General features: G+C 44.9%; 5 protein-coding genes across 5 annotated transcripts; all 5 read right to left on the bottom strand.

Moving 5' to 3' along the window:
* Positions 1-98: 98 nt before the first annotated feature.
* C8R40DRAFT_1213105 (uncharacterized protein) lies at positions 99-1,539 on the bottom strand (the record flags this gene model as incomplete). The annotated part of the gene is made up of 5 exons (XM_046233207.1): positions 99-929; positions 979-1,107; positions 1,173-1,309; positions 1,332-1,462; positions 1,514-1,539. 5 exons carry the CDS (start codon positions 1,537-1,539, stop codon positions 99-101), a joined length of 1,254 nt encoding a protein of 417 aa, XP_046081333.1.
* A 119-nt stretch (positions 1,540-1,658) lies between these two features.
* On the bottom strand, positions 1,659-5,829 carry C8R40DRAFT_1175928 (uncharacterized protein; the record flags this gene model as incomplete). Its single annotated transcript, XM_046232413.1, has 17 exons — positions 1,659-2,132; positions 2,859-3,013; positions 3,048-3,294; positions 3,347-3,421; positions 3,477-3,715; positions 3,774-3,836; positions 3,909-4,094; positions 4,150-4,218; positions 4,274-4,336; positions 4,389-4,454; positions 4,507-4,566; positions 4,615-4,798; positions 4,860-4,995; positions 5,046-5,110; positions 5,163-5,375; positions 5,437-5,670; positions 5,728-5,829. 17 exons carry the CDS (start codon positions 5,827-5,829, stop codon positions 1,659-1,661), a joined length of 2,631 nt encoding a protein of 876 aa, XP_046081332.1.
* A 410-nt stretch (positions 5,830-6,239) lies between these two features.
* Positions 6,240-7,915, bottom strand: C8R40DRAFT_1175927 (uncharacterized protein; the record flags this gene model as incomplete). Its single annotated transcript, XM_046232412.1, has 4 exons — positions 6,240-6,819; positions 6,878-7,249; positions 7,309-7,376; positions 7,448-7,915. 4 exons carry the CDS (start codon positions 7,913-7,915, stop codon positions 6,240-6,242), a joined length of 1,488 nt encoding a protein of 495 aa, XP_046081331.1.
* Positions 7,916-8,200: 285 nt separating this feature from the next.
* Positions 8,201-9,624, bottom strand: C8R40DRAFT_1127749 (D-isomer specific 2-hydroxyacid dehydrogenase). Its single transcript, XM_046229068.1, is given in 10 exon segments — positions 8,201-8,237; positions 8,249-8,360; positions 8,372-8,507; positions 8,572-8,616; positions 8,671-8,701; positions 8,720-8,739; positions 8,750-8,752; positions 8,764-8,849; positions 8,944-9,358; positions 9,437-9,624. The coding sequence occupies 8 exon segments, from the start codon at positions 9,473-9,475 to the stop codon at positions 8,382-8,384; spliced, it is 765 nt and encodes a 254-aa protein (XP_046081330.1). The 5' UTR covers positions 9,476-9,624; the 3' UTR covers positions 8,201-8,237; positions 8,249-8,360; positions 8,372-8,381.
* Positions 9,625-10,258: 634 nt separating this feature from the next.
* C8R40DRAFT_1127748 (uncharacterized protein) lies at positions 10,259-13,079 on the bottom strand. Its single transcript, XM_046229067.1, has 11 exons — positions 13,016-13,079; positions 12,892-12,960; positions 12,770-12,841; positions 12,681-12,719; positions 12,603-12,626; positions 12,252-12,553; positions 12,128-12,202; positions 11,777-12,071; positions 11,266-11,725; positions 10,947-11,218; positions 10,259-10,893 (listed from the first exon to the last, which is right to left on the bottom strand). Exons 1-11 carry the CDS (start codon positions 13,041-13,043, stop codon positions 10,325-10,327), a joined length of 2,205 nt encoding a protein of 734 aa, XP_046081329.1. The 5' UTR covers positions 13,044-13,079; the 3' UTR covers positions 10,259-10,324.
* Positions 13,080-13,387: the final 308 nt, after the last annotated feature.

Here is a 13,387-nt window from a genome sequence, read left to right as displayed (position 1 = left end):
TGAGGTAATTTAAAGTGACTCCTGGGGCATGGAAAAGAGGATTGGGTCATTGTCTATAACTCAGACGTTCAGCTTGTGTAGTATAATATAGCTATTATTTACTGACCATTGAATACAAGTCCTTCTTCAGGCAAGCTATCTTGCCTCCTCAGCTGCAAGAATGCATATACGAGGACATGTAGATTCAATAGGAGTGTGGGAGGGTTGGTAGCAGGGAGTTTCAGCCAGTAACAATAGTCGACTGTGCTGGTAAAACGTTGGGTCAACTGCCAAGCTTCCAGAGATGAGAATACAGCCTTTCTGTAACTATCAATTCGCCAGATAATATAAGGGAGACCTTGCATTACATCTTCCCAGGAGGATCGACAGTGACTTGAATTGTGTAAGGTCCACTCTGGGGACCCAGAGGTCCAACAGTCAGGACAAAGATCATCAGGTGCCTGCAAAGCACGGCGGAAAATAAGAAAGAAGTGATTGTTGCCACGACCCATGGGACCAGAGCAAGAGTACAGCTGCCCATCACCGCAGCATTGGTCTGGGAGATTGAGGGCTTTATGGTAGATGCAACCTTGAGATGCTTCAAGTAATAGAAAACAAAGCTTCTTGAGGATTCCTCGTGTGCCTCCGTGTTCTTCAAGCACACGTGAGGGGATGGCAGAGAAGGCAATCAGGGGGTCAGGACGGAGCTTGTGCAGAGCAGTGGAGTTGTAGTTTGCACAAATGCCAGTAGCATACATGAGATCGGGGTCATAAAATGGGGGGGGTGTAATCGAGGGGCAGGCAGGAATCTTGATAGTGGGGAATGTGCATAGAGGACGTGCCGGAGTCACTGAGGTAGAGCAGTATGTGGGAGCAGGAGAAGCAAGGTGAATGTGTGGTTCCAGAATATGAACAGAGTCAGTTTTTGCTTGACTGTATGTTGGATATGGCTTTGAAGATATGTGAATCAAATGCAAAAGCGGTGCAAGATAGACTTACTGGCTGTGAAAACAAGATGAGAAATATAATGTTAATGTTGGACATGAAAAGAGGAAAAGGAACTTGTACGCAATATGCAAAAGACATGCAGTCTCGCTCAGGACGTGCTCCAGAAAATGCTTGAGTGCCCTGTAAAAGGAGGAAAAGGAAGCATCAAAGGTAAGAACAGGGCTCTCAGTATACAGAAAACTCACCTTTATTTCTTGAGCATGAACAGAAGTCATATGGGAATATACTTCCATAGGATTCCCCTGAAAATCACAGTCAAGCCAAGGGTTGCCAGGACAGAGGAATAGACCATTGTCAATCTTTGGAATGACAATTTTGAAGCCTGGAATGATAGTTCAATAAACGATTAGGCAGAGGAAGAGGGTAAAGCTTGCAGCCTATGCTGAACGTAACGTGTCTGTCCAAACCATGAACAATCATGTGTTCATTGAACTCGTTACTGGATACCACACCATGGCACACAATGCAGTGATAGCTACACAGGTAGTCAGTGAGGTGGCAGAGTGTATAATAGTTGCTCACATACTATTCATCAATATCATAGCAAGACATGATAAATACAGGTAAAGGTGCAAATGATGGGAACACTCAATTATTATTAGTGCTTATAAATAGACGTATTTGGTTACACAGCTTATTCAAAGTACTTGGGGCGAGGAACTAGATGGTTCCTATTGCTCATCATCATCTATTAGGGTCACAGAAAATGCACGCGAGGGAAATTTGTAAGTATTAAAATCCTTTTTCCACTGGGCCTCCCAAAAGTAAACGTCGCCTTCTTCCTCAGAAGCTCCCCAAAATCTCTGAAAGTCCGCATTGTCTTCGAAGTCATCACAAATTGCATGGAATACCTGCTGAGGGCTATATTCCACTTGCATGTAATGGGGGAAATTCTCTGCCTGCACAACTTGAACCACAAAAGTTTTCGCATGGGCAACCAGCCATTTTGCCGACATGACCTGTAAACGATTGTAGGGTGTTGCATCATGATCATGATAAAGAGGGTAATAAAGTCCATCTGCCAGAAGCTGGAATCTGCTGAATAGCCAGTCTCGCACAAGATTTGCAGCTGTCTGGTAATGTTTATATTTGCCTTTGATGCTTTGGTTCTCCAAGTACCGGCATGGATCTAGGACTGATGAGAGCTGTATGATGTTGTACAGCATGAGAAAGTTGATTATATCGTCGAGTGTATGGAAATTGAACAAGTATGGGATGACATGGGAGCCTGGGGAATGGTTAAACATTGCTTTACAACAAAAAGTGGTTTAACTTGCCATCTTCTTGGTGATTCTTAGAGGCTTTCAACAACTTGAGCTCAAAGTTGTATGTTGAATCCAAAATATGTGCAGCTGTGTACGTGATAATTTGTCCGAATTCAAGCAGAGCATCGTCACAATCGATATCTGAGGGAAACACTGCATAACTTTGATACAAGGAGAGCCCTGTGTGGTATAGACTTGGGCTGGAGAAGAATACACCTTCAAGAAGTACGGAGGGCTCCAACATCAAGGTATAATATTGTGTACCCGGTTTGAGTACCCTAGAATATACAATGTGAGTATGGAACAGATTAATAGGATAATGCAGAATGCTTGCAAGAGATCCCCCGTTTTTAGTATGACTGAATAAGTGAGACAGTTTTTGCCGAGATGGAATTTGAAGCGGGAATAATGTGCGAATAGGCCGATGTCAGCTCGAGTGTCTTCATTTATAGGCTCTGAGAGAAACACAATGACCGAACCAATTCTTGGACAGAGGTAGACGTGATTTCCATGATTGATCAGGAAATAGCTCAAGGTGTGAGTAGTTCCTGCAGTTGCCACGCAGCTGTTGGTTCTCATTACACCGGGAGAGAAACTCTCGCCTACTGTGTTGCAGGAGATTCCAGGAGGAATGGGGAAAAGGCTGATGGGAAGAGCAAGCTTGATGGATTTGATGGTCCTCTGAGGGCTTTCTGTAGCCATATGAAGAATGGCGGCAAAGGAATGACCTGTTGTGATGGTGTGCAATGACTCTTCAAATACTGGAAACAAATGTGAATGAAAAGTGGAATTTACCTGTAGAAGTCGACTGGCGGGCTCCAAAACAGTGTTCAAGGCATGGTAGATCAAACTTGAGGCCTTTTGTTGGATCCCAATCCCGAACAACCATGTGGTGAGAGGATAGCAGGGCTTGTTTCTGACCATCATTGAATTTTGAGATGTTGTTGAACTGATGAACTGGCAACTCTTTTACAGATTCTGAAGACTTCTGCATGCTGGCAGCTTCGACCAATTCTTCATATAACTTCACATGCCCTTTTTTCTGTTTTAACTTGGTCAATGGGGGAATATCTTGTGATAACATGAATCCTCACAGTTGATTGGAACTGATATGGTAAGCTAGCAAGGTCAGCAGGTGCATCTTTCACTAGTTTGGTACTAGTGTGGAGCTAAGGAATATTATGAGAGTGTGAAAACAGTACAGAAGATTGCAGTGAATCTCACAATTCCCACTTCATCTGTAAAGGGTAAGGGCTTTGAAACCGTAGTCTCCTTCTCTTGATTGTCTTCGATTATGGAGTTCTTCTTGGAGGACTGATACTCTTCATCATCATCATCTTCTATATCCGAGTCACTGTTATGCTTGCGCTTGGACTTCTTTTTCTTTGTCTTGGGTAATGCCGTGCCCCTTCGTTTCTTGGGTTTCTGAGAGGACTCCGCTTCCTCTTCTTCAAGTTGAGATTCTGACGATGGATTTCACAATTGAAAAAAAAAATAGTTTCCATGAATGTCCCTGCTTACTATCCTGCAGTCCTTGGGTTTCTACGATGCCGATTGCCTTCACCACAGCAGCTTGAAAGAATTCTATACATGGATTGGACTTTCAGTTGTTATTGGACAGATTAAATCACTTGCCAGGCGTGATTTGTGCTTCACTACGCTTCCCAATGACACGAGCATCACCCATGACCCTAGCTTGGAGAAAGGTATCAGTTTGTAAATTTAGGTTGGGATAGTATTCTGCTTTACCATCGTTGGTTGCCGACCTGTCTTCACCTGGGGTAGTGGTTGGTTCTGCTGAGTCTTCTTCTGGTGAGGTTGGCATGAACAGTGGTATTTTATCTATGTGGGCAGGGGGTTGTTGGTGGCTGTCAAGGGAGCATCTACAGAAATTTACCAATATCAGTATCTACATCCATCTCGTCAGATGTGGGACTTGGTATTGTGGTAAGGGTACCAGGCGATGCTGTAACGCCATGTCAGGAGCTTCAATTTGAAAATGTCTTGTGGAGTTTACTTACCACTCCCAATGTTAGAATTTGGGGGACCAGAAATGGAGTTGAGTGATAAATCTTTTCCAGTTGCTGTTTGAATACACATTAGTGGGTACTCCAAATGCAGTAGAGATTGGTTTACAACTTGAGAAAGACCTAGTAGAAGGATTATCCATAACCTCTTTCATTTGAGGGGTGAAAGGGGGAGCTGAAGATACAAGTGTTCAGAGTCAGAATGCTTATGAGGAGAGAGCAAGTACTGAGGGGAGCAGGGTCATTTATGGAGGGGGATTTATCCATGGCACGTTCATGTGTTGCAGCTGATAAGTTGATGAGAAGTGGGGGAGAGCACAGAGACATAAATTTACTCAATTGGAAAAATGTCTCAACTTCGGCTGAGATACCTCCTATGTCTTGTATTTTTTGAAGAGATTCAGATATCATTTCTGATGCACTAAGTGTCCCTTCAGCAACTTTGAACAGCTTTCCCCACATAAATTTTTCAATTTCTTGAAGAGAGAGTGGCCGATTGGGACCTAGTTGTGCTGCAACCTGAATGAGAGATATATATAAGCTCTATGTCATTCCACTGAGGGTAAAACAGCATAGCTACGTGAAGAAGATGGTCCCTAGACAAGTTTATGTTGGGGAGGTTGGCTACTTTGAGTAGCATTAGGATGGAAATAGATAAGGAAAGGTGGAGTGGAAGTTGGAAGGTGCTGGTGGAATTCACCACCAGTGGAGGCAGTCTAGATAACAATGAGATCAAGGGAGCATTTGCATGATATACCACACTCACTGGCCAAACTTGTCACAACATGTTTGCATAAATGTATCATACTGCCCAGCTATTTCGAACATACCCTGCAAGTGTTCATTAATGCTAGCATGTAGATTTTGCAATTCTGCCTCTTACAGTATGAATCATAGCTAAATGAAGTGCCGCAATCTCAACATTGAAAATAAGATTGAGACCCCGCTTCGCATTTGCAGTATTATGGGCAGAACGGAATAGTTTTTGAATGTTATGGTGTTCACTGGGTTCCAAAGGTGGAACAGACTCCTCATTAGAGTGCTTTCTGGATGCCACTTTGGCTAGGTGAATAAGGGTATGGATGGATGTTGGGTACTGATAAAAGAAAAAAAAAGTGTTGTAAATGGGTGTTACATTTAATGCTGGGGAAACTGACCAGTTTCTTGAGAGGGGTAGGTATTCCTTTAGGAAACACTTGTTCAGTGGTGAGGGGGGAGACTGTAAGGGAGTCCAAGATAGGCAACAGCCTAAGGGTTAACAGGTTGGCGGTAACCAATGACCATTCAATAGGGGTTGGTTCCCTTGTGGCAACAGCTTCAGAGCATATACTTTTCCAGGATGGGTAGTTAGATTTGGTTTGCAGAAACAGTTGGAATTTGTCTGCAAGCGGCTACAGAATCGAGAGCTTAATAGTTTATCATTGATGGGTATTAACATTGCATCATACCTTGAGTAAGGGGTTGTTGTGATAGCCGTTGAGATTTTTGATATTTGTTATGGCAGTGCTGCGGAAGCAATAGAGCAATGTCACAGGGGTATTCTCAGACATGGCGGCTAAGATTGAAAGGAAATTTTTCTGTCAATACCTCACGTAAGCAATGCAGATTCCCATTGCTAGCATAAGCAATGGGAATCCGCTTTGCTAGCATAAGCAATGGGAATCTACAAAGTGATCTATTCGTTGATTTACAGCAAGGTTACAGCACAATAGACCGTGATAATTCATTAGTATTATACAAAGCAACACTCGGATGTCCTGCATGAGGGAAGGGGGCCGACATCAGGTATAAAAATACAGACGGAAACTTGCAAATTAGGTAGGGGAAGAATGGTTGTAGATGACTTCTCAGAAGAACCATAATTATCCCGATGATTGGGAATGCTGTAATATAGCGATATAGCGTCCAGAGCAATGCAATGTAGTTGTCGTGTTTACTCAAAAGTCTTGGAGTGGCAGCATTACGTAGCGACCACGGTGAAGGGATTCGTTTGGTAGCTCTGGCGAGGGGGCGCTCGTTCTACAATTACTTGATGTTCGTCGTCAAAAGGGGTCGCAAACGGAACGTTGGAGGGCCGTTGAGCAGAGTTGGAAGTCAAAAATCGAGTTACTGGAGTGACCGATGAAGCTACTGGAGGTGGCATTTTCCAGGGAGGGACAGATGATGAACGTCGATGGCGATTTTGAGGGGGAGCTAGGGTTGAAGGAGCCTGGATATTCGACCTTGGGATACCGTGATGCAGGGGCGGCGCAAGCGGGGAGTGGTCAACATGGACGGCAGAGCTTTCGTACACCAAGTTCACATCAGCGGGGATGCTGCGGGAGTCCTGGCGCATGGTTCGATTCGGCGGAGCACCATGATCATGGCTACGACGAGTAGGAGAGAGCATACCCATCCCAGGAGCAATTTTGATTACTTTGGGAGAAGTGGACCAGCGCGAGTGCGGTTCTCCCTCTTTGGCTCCGTCGGGGTCCTGAGCTAAGGTGCACGTACTAGAAGCCCAATCGATAGATATTCGGAGATCAGGACGCGTCCGATCGCTGGGTGCCAATGGTGGGGTCAGAGATACCGATTGAGGGTCCGAAAGTCTTTCCAAACCGATCATCCTGCCCCGGACCCGCTCGTCCTGGCTGATTCCTGACTGCAAAGCCTTTGCTTTGGGTGACTGAGGGATCCGTTGACCAGGCTTCTCGAGTGTACTGCAAATGCGCTTGCTGGCAGCGCCACTTGTACCACTCAAGCAAGCAGTTGAGACCTACAAGGAGAAGGGCGAGAATAACGATGATTATTACGCGGATTTTGGTAATCTTAATCAGATCCTGTCCCAAATCATCGACGACCGAAGTATCGAGCTGATCGCAAAATGATACATCGTTCTGCTCTGGAACAGTAAGCAACGAGGAGTTGAACAAGAGGCCTGCAAAAGTGTCGTTGATATCCTTCTTCAGTAGTTCGAATGGAGTATCAAGACTGAGAGAAAAACATGGTAGTCAGAGAGTGTCATGCAATGGTGTCGCAAGTAGACACACATTGCGTTTATATCATCTTTCAACTGCGAGAACGTAGGCAAAGAGCTATTGAGCTGGTTTAGCGAGTCCTGAAAGCTTGAAGGAAGGGAAACATTATTGAGAGCACTCAGGTCCGGAGACGATATCGCTCTCCACTCACTGCTGATACAGCGCCTATCACGAGCGAAAGTGCGCCACGGACTATCAATTCCACGAAACATAGCAGTGTCGAACAATAGATATCCACGATGAAATTGATTATAGCCTCCATCACGGTCAGCGCCAGAACAAGAGTAGCCCGAGCAGTGTTCATGGAATCATTGACTGCAGTAACAGACTGGTCATTGGTAGCGATGGCCATGTACCGTGGCATGCTTGCAGCAGCAGTGGCAGCCTCCTGGGCGGCCTGACAGCTAGCAAGTAGATCAGCCTTCGCATTGGCGACATCGTCCTGAGCGGACGTCAAAGATAGCTGCAAACGGAAGGCGATGAAGAGGAGGGAAAGAATTGGATACGCGAGCCACGTAAGGGAGAGTAGATGGGGAAGTTCGAGGTAAGGCTTCAGGGAGGTCGTAGAGACGTAGGGGTTTGAGTGAGCGTCGTACGATGGGGGTGGTGAGAGAGACATAATTTAGACGCCTTATTGTTCGTCTAAATATGTAATGCGTTACGTAACACATCCCGAAAACCTTGAAACCAGTAAAATCACTCCCGAATCCCATGTTTCCAGCTTTTTTTCAAGCCATTAAATGGAACGGAAAGGAAGGAGATCAACATACGCGGGTACTCCCATATGCACTGCACACTTATGTTGCCGCAAATTTGGAAAGACAACCAGTGGACAAGATTACATAGGTAAACAACCAGTAGACAAGGTTATGCTCCGAATGGAAACGACTTGGAATATACAGTGTATCATTCAGAAGGACCTTGCACTCCAACACATAATTGGATCAGTTTTCCATCGATTACCTTTTCGAAGTTATTCCGCCTAGCACCTTACCCTCTACGCGCAAGAAACGTAAACACAAGCCTATGGAAACATCGCCTGCAGAAATACAACAGGCGCATCTGGCTTGCTTCTCTCGCCATGATTATGTTTCATTGACAGCGTTCAGAGGCTGGCCAGTCCTGATGAATGTCTCCAAATTGAGCAAAATCTCCATTTGCTGATCTTTTTCGAACGTCTCGTGGGCCACTGCTGCATGAGGAAGGAGCGTCTGCAGACAGCAGCCCAGGGGGGCATCATTCAGACTGTGAAGGTAGCTGAGAACAAAGACTCACTGTACGCGGCGACGCAATGAGTCCGGGGTGGATTTTCGGTTCAAACTGTTTGAAAACTATGGTATCAATGGGATAACGATGACGATATGGCTGTTATACCTCGTATACGTCCAGAGCAGCGCGAAGAACTGACTCAATTGGAAGATGGTTTAGCCACATGCGAAGTTCTTAACGGTACAGTAGCTTTGAATACCTTTTCCAAACGAGTGCGCCTTCGTCTATGACAGCTCCTCTGGACATGTTCACAATGATCATGTCGTCTTTCATTCTGTTGAATACTGTCGGACAGAAAGGAAAGGGAAGTCAGCGCTCGAAGCTAAGAATGACTTTCGCAGGTTCAGCCCTGTTCAGCCTACATAGATAGAATTGCACCTTGCTTATTGAATAGATGCCGTGTACCCTCGTTCAATGGACAATGTAGCGATATGACGTCTGAGTGCACCAGTAACTCCTCGAACGAAACGAACTCCACTCCGTTCTCCTCATTCAACGGTAGGCGATTCCGATTGTAATATACGACTTTCATACCGAAATGCTGCATATGCCCGGAAACAAGTTTCCCGATATTACCCATCCCAACGATCCCTAACGTCGAGCACCTAGCGTCTTTTGCCGGCGGTTTCGACGGATCGAACCATTTCCCTGCACGAGCATCGGCTTTGCATTCGGATGATCCACGGAGAGCTTGTAAAATCATCATCGCAGTGCTATCTGCGGTCCGAAGTGCAGGCATCTTTGGCGTGTTGGCATAGTATACGCCTTGAGCTGTCATGTACTTGATGTCGACCTGGAGCAGATCAAAAAAATGAGAACGGAAACCTGGAGGTTCGGATGATTGGAACTGACAGAATCATATCCTGCACCCTCCTGTCTCGACAAGTGGACCAATCAGAGCTTTGTCCATGGGCCAGGGGAAAGGACGCGACCACCAATTGATGAAGACGGTGAACGCTGCGAAGAACCTCAACTCAGGATTCAAGGATCGAACCTACTGTATCCCACCGACAAAAGGACCGTTCTGCTTGACTGCTTCAGCTATCCTTCCAGCTACCATTCTATCAACTACAATTCTGTTCCTCAATCAACTGCTTTTTGAACAAAACATGCATTGCACTCACATAGAATTCGACCTCCTCCTTTAGCCTTGCTACATAATCACTCGGAGCCTTGTCAGGAGCATTGAGAATGAGAACTTTTGGTTTGTTTACGCTAGCAGATGCCATGGTTGGCGACGTTCAGTTGAAGCGAAGCTGAATCAACGGATTGGAGGTAAAGAAGCCGATCTGAAATGCTTCTTATAGAGCCTGATGTATGTAGTATAAAGCATACATGACGCTCAAACAATACCTAGGCTTGATACATAGTTTTTAGTAAGCAAAATGTCGCACTCGAGTTCTCAAAATCTCGAGTTTTACACACGGTTGGAGGTACCGGCGAAGAAGTTTAGAATAAAAATAAAAAGCTTGTGATACGAAATCCTAGTATGTTGCCTATGATATAAATGAATAATGAACATGTACGCATACAAGTTCTTCAATTTTTCCGATTGCATTTCTCAACCTTGGTGAATCTTGAGCCGTCTTCACCAACAAAAACGAGAAGCAAGCCTTCTTTCTGGCTGGTTAGGACTGGAATTGGCAAAGTCATTGTTAGATACAAGTTGGCAGACCAAGAATACGTGCATGCAGCCAGGGACAACAAAATACCATTCAAACAGATTGGTTTATACAAGCAATCTATAGTTAGATGTTAACTAATACAACTTTTTCACTACAAAATGTGAGTCCTGGGGAGCAGAGGGCCATGCATAGCTCATGTGGTCTGAGCTCCAATCCTTTGTCCAGCTCTTAATGTCTTTTGAATTATTCCACTTTGGCCATTTTTCAACAAACCATGGCAGGCCCGCCATCTGCTTCTCAATCGCCTTCCTCAACCGATTCGGGGTGATTGCCTCGGTCTCTCCTTTCACCATTTGGCTGTCAGCATTGAGCTTGTGCAGTATCAGGGCCTTGCATTGAGTGACCACCCAATCCTCCATCAAACTCCGAAGTCCTGCGCCTCCTGTAGTCTTTCCAGTCAAACTGATGTCAAAGTGGGAATAAACCCATTCTGCAATGACCAACGCGTCTGCTTTAGCCTGTATATAACCATCACGCTGGTAAGGGGAGATGGATTCTGTAATGTCTTGGGTTCCTGCTTCATATTCAGAGTATAGGCGATAATCCAGGACAGGACCAAGAAGGGCAATGTTGTGAAGCATAAAGAAACCAACAATATCCTCCAGTATGCTGAAATTGGGAAGATGAGGGATGACATGAGAGCCTAGAGGAAGAGAGTTTGATAGAGTAGCAGCTAATGGTCAGTGGAGAACACACCTGAATCAGTTTTCTGGGATCCAGCTTTTTGTAGGAGGGCTAGGTATTCTGGTTCAAATAGAATGATCTTTTTCCGAACATATTCTAATATGATATGAATATCGGTCCGTGACTCGGCATCCGGCTTGTTTGTCAGATAGTCAGCAGCAACAATGGTGTGGAAGATTGTAAACCCAGTTTCAAGGAAGGTCTGGGATGAGTAGAAATGTCCACCCTGGCACAAGGTATTCTCCAATGTGAGAACATAATGGGGGGTGCAGGGTTTCATAATGCTAGATAGTTGTATGAATGCAAGAAGAGACAGTACAGAAGGGCTCACAAAGTATCACCAGGACGGAGGATAATTCCATATATATCCCAGTCCTGATCGTTGCTCATATCCAGTTGGTACCCCTTACCAAATGCACTTGTGTTGCCTAGATCCTCAACTCTTTTTGGTACACCAATAATCCAGTATTTGGCCCCAACAAGTACCCGGACATAGGTGAGAAATCCAGACACATCGACGTGGGAAGTATGAACAGCGAATGAGGTTGCTGCAAGAGCCCAGCGCTTACAGTAGTAGAACGACTTTTTGAGAAACTGACCTGCGACGCTGTCAGTTGCTATTCCGCGTGGAGGGGGAAATACATCTGGGGATAGAGGGATGTCTAGACAGTTGAGAATTTTTCCATTCGGTGTTGCAGCAGCTTGTATAATGTCAACAAAGGTTCCAGGCATATGAGCAAGACTAGGTTCAATTTTGCCAGCCTGTGTGCGGTCTGGGACGACAGAGGAATCTAATGATTATGTCATTTGAATTCAACTACGTTTGGTGTTTCAAAACATACCATGAAGAGTGCGCATTTCATTAAGGTCACCAATGTGCTCTGCAAATGTAGAGTCATTGAATCCTAATTCACTTTGATCAGGAGGCTCGCAGTTCCTGATGAGGATATGGTTCTGGTGAAGGAGATATTGTTTCCTTGATTCCGGATACAGGTGTGAAGAGTTCCATTCTTTAGCCTGAACCTCATGTATGGGAAACCTCCGGGTGGGTCCCTGTTGGACAGCGCGACCATCTGAATCTGCAGTCCTCTTGATCATCTTCAAGACGTTCATGATGTCCTGGAAAGGGAGGGTATCCTTACAACAATTGGTTGAATTATGGGGATGACATAAAAAGCAAGGAAAAAATTCACATATGCCTTGTATTTCATTTTGAGTGTATTTTTGAAAAGATGGTCAGGGAAAACGAGCTCTTCACTATGCAGAAGCTGAATAGATTGAGTGCAGAAGTCAAAAAATGAGGAGCTTGACAGTTACCTTACGGTCCGTGAAAGGAGAAAACTTTTCATCCAAATTGCCCAGTGTGGGTTGCTGTATTTGCCCTAGAAGATGTACTTCCTTATCCCCAACCTGTGACTTATGGGGTTCGGAAGCGGTCTGGACACCTGAGCTGCCTTTGACTGGTGGTGGTTGTTTATGCTTTTGGTGTACTGGTTTGGGACGTTTCCTGCTCTCCTTTTCTGGGGGATAATTGGGGGGAGGTAGGTTTGAAAGCCTAGTTGACCTCCGGGGATCTACAATGTCTTCTTCGGGTTCAGGATTCTTTCTCTTTCCCTTGCCTGGTTTAAAAATTAGGTTGATGTTGTCAAGATTAGATACGTTACATGCCTTTGGCAGACGTTGGCTCGGTTTCTGAACCAATTTTGTCTATCAGTAGGTTTCCATGAGATGAAATATTACTATTACCTTGTTGTGCTGGGTACCGATCATCTATAGACATGTCATCTATTTCTGAAATGAATAAATTAGGCTCTATTCACATAGGTCATAATTACCTTGATGTATACCACTAGCAGAGTCTCCGGTCTGTGACTCCTCGGCTTCCTCGTCAACTTCCATAGCTGTGTCTATCATATTAGATCAACATGGTTCTGGAGTACTGAAAGATAATACACACCATCCTGCTCATCTTCTCCTTCATCCATCTGCGAGTCCTCCGCAACCTTGTCATCTCCGTTTGCTGGGTCTAGTATATTAACTTGACTAAACACGGTTCTGGGGTACTGAAAAATAATACATACCGTCCTGCTCATCTTCTCCTTCATCCATCTGCGAGTCCTCCGCAACCTTGTCATCTCCGTTTGCTGGGTCTACTATATTAACTCGACTAAACACGGTTCTGAGGTACTGAAAAATAATACATACCGTCCTGCTCATCTTCTCCTTCATCCATCTGCGAGTCCTCCGCAACCATGTCATCTCCGTTTGCTGGGTCTAATATAATAACTCGACTAAACACGGTTCTGGGGTACTGAAAAATGATACATACCTTCCTGGTCTTCATCAACTTCTTCTATCTGTGAGCTGTTCCCCTGAGTTCCAGTGGACTCATCAACTAAGAATTTCAAATTGGATGATATGCAATAATTGGACAAGCAGTAAGTACCTTCATG

The sequence above is a fragment of the Lentinula edodes genome (assembly GCF_021015755.1).
Source record: "Lentinula edodes strain Le(Bin) 0899 ss11 chromosome Unknown C8R40scaffold_47, whole genome shotgun sequence".
Classification (NCBI taxonomy): Eukaryota; Fungi; Basidiomycota; class Agaricomycetes; order Agaricales; family Omphalotaceae; genus Lentinula; species Lentinula edodes.
The sequence above is the reverse complement of the archived record's forward strand: the minus strand, read 5'-3'. Positions and strand labels throughout refer to the sequence as shown.